This window comes from Nomia melanderi, chromosome 4 (genome assembly GCF_051020985.1).
Source record: "Nomia melanderi isolate GNS246 chromosome 4, iyNomMela1, whole genome shotgun sequence".
Classification (NCBI taxonomy): domain Eukaryota; kingdom Metazoa; phylum Arthropoda; class Insecta; order Hymenoptera; family Halictidae; genus Nomia; species Nomia melanderi.
In genome coordinates this window covers 3,886,897-3,893,916 of record NC_135002.1, presented here as the reverse complement: position 1 = coordinate 3,893,916, position 7,020 = coordinate 3,886,897, and the positions used below count along the sequence as shown (strand labels likewise).

General features: G+C 40.8%; 1 protein-coding gene across 2 annotated transcripts in view; it reads left to right on the top strand.

Moving 5' to 3' along the window:
* The first annotated feature begins 2,035 nt into the window (after window positions 1-2,035).
* The window catches only part of Cerk (Ceramide kinase), a 37,050-nt gene continuing 32,065 nt past the window's right edge, over window positions 2,036-7,020 (top strand). Inside the window, exons 1-2 of one of the 2 annotated variants that reach the window (XM_031991867.2) lie at window positions 2,334-2,451; window positions 2,634-3,050. Coding sequence is in view for 1 of the 2 variants with exons in the window: in XM_031991866.2 (XP_031847726.1) it covers window positions 2,322-2,451 (130 nt within the window). In the remaining variant the exon portion in view is untranslated. Of the gene's footprint in view, window positions 2,452-2,633; window positions 3,051-7,020 lie in introns of both variants that reach the window. The other variant, XM_031991866.2, reaches the window with a different exon arrangement.

The window sequence follows — 7,020 nt, the reverse complement described above, 5'->3', positions numbered from 1 at the left end:
GGGTACTAGTACCCCTTGCCATATTCATGTCATACTCTGTCATATCGACTAAGGCTAGCTTTACATGGCAGCGCTATAAACCATAGGAACACCATAAATACATACCATACAATGGATATTACAGCAAAAATGATGGCGTGTATCTTTATTCAATATATTTATTTACAATGTCCACTAAATTATAATGAAATATTTTATCGACCAACTTCTATGGTGGCTTGTTACTAACTGACAAAAAGAATATTACGGATATTAACAAAAGAATTTTAAAATGTGAGGTTAAACAATTTCTAATAACAAATAGAAATGAACTTTATCTACAAGTAGAAATGGACGTTACCAACAAGGCTACAGCTTTTGACTGGTAGCGACATCCGTGTCACTGATGTGGGAGTTCACGAGTGACAGTGGCGTTCTCCATAGCAAAGTGCCTGAACTATTAGACAGCAAAGTTTGCGCGTTTTACAGGAGATGGAGATACCTCATCATTACGAACACAAGGTTCCTACAATATCATCGATTGCAACTATTAAACGGGGCATTGTTTTCGATGGAGAGGTCAAGGACATCCCCACTAACATCTCAACTCATCAAGTGGAGTGAGGAGTCAGATACCTTTATTTTACCATCGGTAATAAAACATCTGTATCGATTTTGTAAACAACTTAGGCCGATTGCCGCAGATGTCGCCCAATGTCTATCATACAGCATTATCATTAAACATTGAAATAAATATTAATTATTAGCAACACGACAGACGCTTTTTGTTGCATAATACTGACTCACCAGCTGTTCTTTATAATTTGTTTGACACGTGTAGTCAAGGTTTACTGTCTTTCCCATGTGCACGTTCATCAAACCCTTAGTTTTCCCTATTCTTTAAAAGGAAAAATATAAATAGTTTGCACAAATGTTCCAGACATACCAAACGGGAAGCTGGATATTTCTAATGGTCTAAAGGAATTTTCCTAACTTGAAACTAGGACTGTCTAACGCTCATCGTGTTAACAAGTCTTGCGAGCGCAGATTCGCTGTGTCGAAATGGAAAGGGAGTCGACGACCTTTTCACGCTTCGGAGACCGTCTTGGCTGGAAGTGTTCGTTGTCACGGACAGATATCGATACGCTATTGAAAATGATGATACTATTTTCGTATTTTGAATTTCAGAGTGAATTACGAATACCTTTGTGTTGATTCCTCCCTGCATTCTTCGATTATGATCATGATATCGGACAATGCGTTAGAAATTGAAAGAGAAATTCTAATTTTTTCGAAGCTAGGTCTCTGTACGCGACGTATAATCAGAGACAGCGCGCCTGTGTCTATGGAAACGGCGATATTGTAGCCAGAGAGCTGCGCAAACATAAAAAGGGAGGACTGGAGAGCTTCCAGGGTTGCAGGATATGAACAAATTATGACACGCTGAATGTACTCCAATCTACCTTTTATCATTGCTTCTCAAAAACGAAATCTCCATCTTCTTATTAATTACTAGGTGTTCTATTTTAAATTAAACTTTCATGATCTAGATACAGAACTGCTTATCTCAAAATGTTTAAGAATAACAAGTCGATTATTCAACATTCACAGCAAGAATCCCCATTATCCCTAAACATTTACAGAATATTCTCAAAACATTTTCAAAGCCGAATGTGCTAAATCTCACATAAACCCCGGAGCCCATGCCCAATCCGAGCCAAAGTTTCAACCCCCAGCATCAACGAAAAATTCAGCAGGCTACAATAGAACAATTACCTGTCAACGTTTGCAAAACGTTCTCAAAGAATTTCATTCGCGAAGCATTTTAGAAATCCAAGTGCACTAGGTCTCGGTAGAACCTCAGAGGCTGAGCCCAACCCGAAGCAAGGTCGTCGCGCAGGGCTGTAGTGTCCCTAATTAAAACTTCAGGGCTGCAGTAGAATGGTAAATACAATGATCAGACGCAGAGGTCTCGAGCGTCTCGGTTGCGCACGGCAACGAGCATTGGTGGGGAATATCGGCTGTGAGTTCCAGAGCTGTCAGTGGCCCTCTATCACTGGCGACGCGAAACTGTACAGGGGAAAGCCGAGCGTCCACGGTCTGGCACGAGTCCTGATCGAGCCGATCGTTTACCGCAGTCGTGCTCGTACCGTGGAGCGAGCTAGTTCCTTGGTAGCGTGTCTATCGGTGTTTTAGCTCGCGGAGTGTTTTTTTCATTTCTCCTCTTCCGCGGCACTGCTCCCGTTGTCTCGTTTATCCGATCGCCTTGACGGGATGATGTTTAAGTGGTGTCTCCGTTGAGTCGTCCATCGGTGCGAGACACGGCTCCAGGATTCGCCAGGATGATGCAGGAGATCACGGACCAGTCCTCCAGGACTGTGCTCCTGAACACGTTCATAGTGAAGAAGAAACGGTGCAGGGTGTACTTTCATCGGGGCACGCTGATTTGGGAGACGGAGAAACCGCCTTACAGTGAGTACATCGTGCCTCGACCTGTTCACTCGGGGATCTAGCTGAGAAAATCTCTGGTGGGATGCGGAATAGTATCAAATGTTGATAATGTACACTAGAGGAAATGGTTCAAGAAAAATGGAAGACTATATGTTTATTTGGAAGAATTAGTAATTGCTGAAACAACTAGTATTCTTTTTCAGCTGGCGGTACGCTTGTCAAACTATCTAACCGCTTGAAAAAATAGCTGATCGTCGGAGCAATAGGTGTTGTTCTAAGTTTCAACACGAATACTTGTCAAACTACATGTCTATTTAAAAATGAATAGTTCATTAGTTGTAACGTTAGTATTACTTCGGGCTCCGAGGTGACGCGTATACTCGCCGAACTTAGTTAACTGGTTAATGATGCCAGAGGCTGATAGCAGTGTCTAGGATAATACCTGTCGAGCAAGGATCAATCGCGTTTCCGTGTTTCTCGTGGATAGCGGACAAAGGAATGGCGCGGGGTTGCGCCGCTTTGCTCGGGCAGCTTTTATTTGCTGACAGAAGCTTTGTTTTTATTGATGCAATTGTGTGGATGATGATTGAACGTCTTGCCGAGTGGTTCAGAGCTGGAGGGTGAGTTTTCAGGGCTGTAGAGGAGTTCGTTTGACATTTTTCACGTTGGAGGGGTGTTGTCGAATCGGTAAGGGTTAATGTCATCCTATGAAATTGTAGATCAGCTTTTCAATTTCAAATTTTCAAATTCAACTTTCAACAGATTTTCTTTAATTTCAGTGGTGGTAGACTTGTCGAAGCATTGAAAGTATATTGTCAAATTCTACAGAATTGTAGAATGCTTTTTTTATTTTCGAGTCAAGTGAATGTTCAGTATTCATAGTCAGCTTGACGATTTGAAAAATGACTGTTTAAGAAGCTAGTTCCATCATTGCTTTGTCAATTCGAAAGAGTTAATAAATTGACGCAATAATATCTTATACAGAATATTTATTACATTCTTTCAACAGCAAAACTCTAGGTTCCCATGCGATTTTTCATGATCACAAAGTTCTCCAGTCCCACTGAAAAGTATCAAGCCTCTTCAACGAGCATTTTCGCCGTCGCATTGGTCAGGCTTGTCCTTTCCTTCTTAATTCCCAGCAGAAAGGTGAACGGGTATCAACCGCAGTTTTCGTGTTTATTTTTCTCCTCTCCTTGGAACGTGATACACAAAACGATATAAAAGCCCTCCCCGGTGTCCTCCGACGCGATTATCGCGGAGGATGTCGGGTCGCCGCGAGGAAATTGCACGGTTCCGTCACGGAATCATCGCCGTGAGCCGTGACATTTTTTCCGGAAGTCGCCGCGGAACTTCGCGAGTATCTGCGTTTCCAATCGTTTATACCGATAACACTTGTTACCATAAATTTCCGTTTCCCCGTTTAATCTGTCATCTTTCTCGCCAGTATTCGTTAACTACGTGAGAATACTCCCTACATTCTCATTACTGAAGATGATTCGTTGTTCCCAACCCCTTCACATACTTCGATGTTTGACAAAACATTAAAACCGTGACAGGAAATACATACACCTTTGCTTTGAGTCTATTTCTATCAGAAAAGCAGTATATTACCATTACTTCATTCGAAATGACGTTGTTACCGATGATGCATTGAATGAAGATCTATTTTTCTTAGACAAGCGAACATAATGCTGCATAAAAATCAGATCCGAATGGGTTAGATTAACTTGGAACTTCGTGTCTTTCAACGATATCAGTTCGTTTTCTTCAAAACCTTTCCTTATTCGAAACAGGTTAGACTCCTGCTCGCGAGAGTTGTGTAAGAACCGAGGTTCCACGAGACTGGAAATTTCCTTGATAAATAATGAATGTTCTTAAGGATTCATTTTCCTCGTTGGATACGAGGATCGCTTCCTTCAGACTCTATTTCAAGAAAACGCTGTCAAACGTCACTTACGAACTACATCGAGCCTTACACTTTTCTTCGCGAATTAAATATTTTTAGTTCCAAACTTCCCGTTCTAATTACAGTAATTAGCTTCAGAGTTCGTCGCAAAGTGCATCCATCAGAAACGAAGTTAATCTCCAGGTAAAGAACGACCTTGGAAAACCAAATACTGTTCTTCAAATGTATTAACAAATTAACCCTTTGCACTCCGTTGGCTCTGCTGTACACACGTAATTTGCATCATAGATATCATACGATCAATTTCAAATTGTAAAATTCTTCTCGTTTTTACTCGAATATAGCAAACTGTTCATCCATGAATATTTATAATTTCTCCTTTTCGAAACGAAATTTTACTCCTTAAAGGTTTCGCTATAGAACTATTGAGATATCGAAATTATTCGGAGCGCGAAGGGTTAATCACTTTACAAGCAAAATTATCAACTTAACGTATTCACTCTTACAATACTCGTTTCCCGAACATCTTCCCGATTTTCCGAAGGCGAATTGCACACGCGTGTCCCATTAGCGGCGAAAGGGTTAAAATACGTTTGGCCTCGGTCCAAGGATCTCGTTTTTTACCGAAACGCGAGAAAATCGTGGCCGGGTTTGTTTTTAGGGCGTTGAGCAATGCTTTGTAGCCTGCTCGTAGCGGTCCAGGATTACGTGTGCATGTGTATAGTATCTACCAGGGTCCGAAAATCGCGGTCGGCGGAATTTATTTTCGTTGCGCGCGTGTCAACGGGGCCTCACGGTGCAACGGAACGGCCTCGTTATTTTCGATCCGGGCTGGCGCATCATCGACCGTTGATAAAAATTCGAGCCGCCTTGTCGCGTCTCAATGTTATCGCGTTATCAGCCGACAACCATCGAGGGAACATTGTTTGTTGCAATTTTAGCCCTCCTCCCCCTGTGTCTCGAAATTATCGATCAGATTTTAAGGCGTCAATCTTGAAGCGTATCGATTGCCATTTGTCATTTGTCCCCTCTGGATGGACAAAGCCGATTGATAGATCGATGGCTTCGAGGAATCGATCGTCGACGATTGTTTCACTTAGATCTTCCTTCAGTTTTCTTTTGATACTTTATTAACCTTTTCGCTACCGGCATCTCTTCCAATGACAGTCTTCCTGGTAACGATATCTCATTAACACGCTGACCGCCATTTTGAGCGTTTTGTAGAATATTGTTCCGTAACGAAGGCAAATGGTATTAGAATTGATTACTGGTTTTCACATTATGGTTCTCGAGTTATACTATTATATTTAGTTACTCGTGTTATTGAATGTTTTGACGACGTCAGTTTCCTTCGTGTAACTGTCTTCAAGCATTTTAGAAGCTCTATCGGTGACCAGTGGCGGTCAACGTGTTAAATAGTATATCTTCTGTACAAAATAGAAATGATAACGAAGAAGAAAAATCTCCTCGACTTCCGGTATATCGTGTTATGCGTTCGATATTGGCCGGAAACTTGTTTGCACAGAACATGAAGCATCGATTGTCGCAAACATGCGACGTAGCGAACGTGTTAATTGGACGAGCACTTAATGTAATTTTCCTACGTATTTGAAGTATTGTTTGAAATAATAGCAGTGGTCTAGTAATTATTTTCTTACTCTATTTCCAAATTTTAAATATTCTTAACGAAAACAGAACACGAATGAATTGGAAGAGATTAAATGAACGTGTCTGGGTCAAAGAAGACCCAAGGAACGTAGCAGAGTTAAACAATTCTTACGAAGAAGATAGCTCCTGGGAAATATTGAAAATTCCTTTGAAATATGCTATTCATAGAATATACTTGATATTTTGAGGTTATCACAATTTAGGGAGCAGAAAAGGAAGTTGAAACTGCAGAATGTTATTTTGGGACCGTTTGTGTACCATTTTTATTGAGTTCTACGTGTTAACTTTAGCTTTTTCACTAAAAAAGCAAATATCACAAGTCCCCAGAGCAAATAATCAAACATTGTTGAACGGAAGTCAAATATTGGGGTGTGTCGTCGGTGGGATGATTGCAGTAATCTTTTTCCACTTCTTTCCTTAGGTTCCTCGTCGTTTTGGTAAAGAGTACGGAAAGAGGTACACGGACTTTATTTTTGAGCAATAAAATATGTGCCTACCATTCCCGACGTAACTTTAATCAACGCCAAATCTGTATTTTCCTCATCGGTACCGTAATTCGCAAAAATTCTGTACTTTCGTTTACTTTGTCATTCAATCGCCTATCATTGTCGTTGATCCACGCAGACGTATTATTCAACGCTAAACATTCTGTCAATCGAGGTCCAGTATTATCGTTATCAGGCGAAAATGTTACCATTATTGCCCACAATAAAAGATAAGAGGCTCGGAAATGTTTGATCGGCCAAGAAAGCTTAGAAAGATTGTCTCTAACGAAATGTTTCCATTAAAAATAATATTCCACTATTTTTCGTTACTTCGTCTGTTTTATAGTTCGAATTTCAAATTCGCACGCGATAAGGCACATAAAACGGAGTTGTTAGCGCGAGCAACCGGTAAAACAGGTTTCTGACTTTGTATTTCTCGTCCAAAATGTCGGATGATTTGTACTGGAGGAAGGATATAAAAACCACATTGAAAAAGTCTAAACTGTCCTCGGATGAGATAAGCTGCAT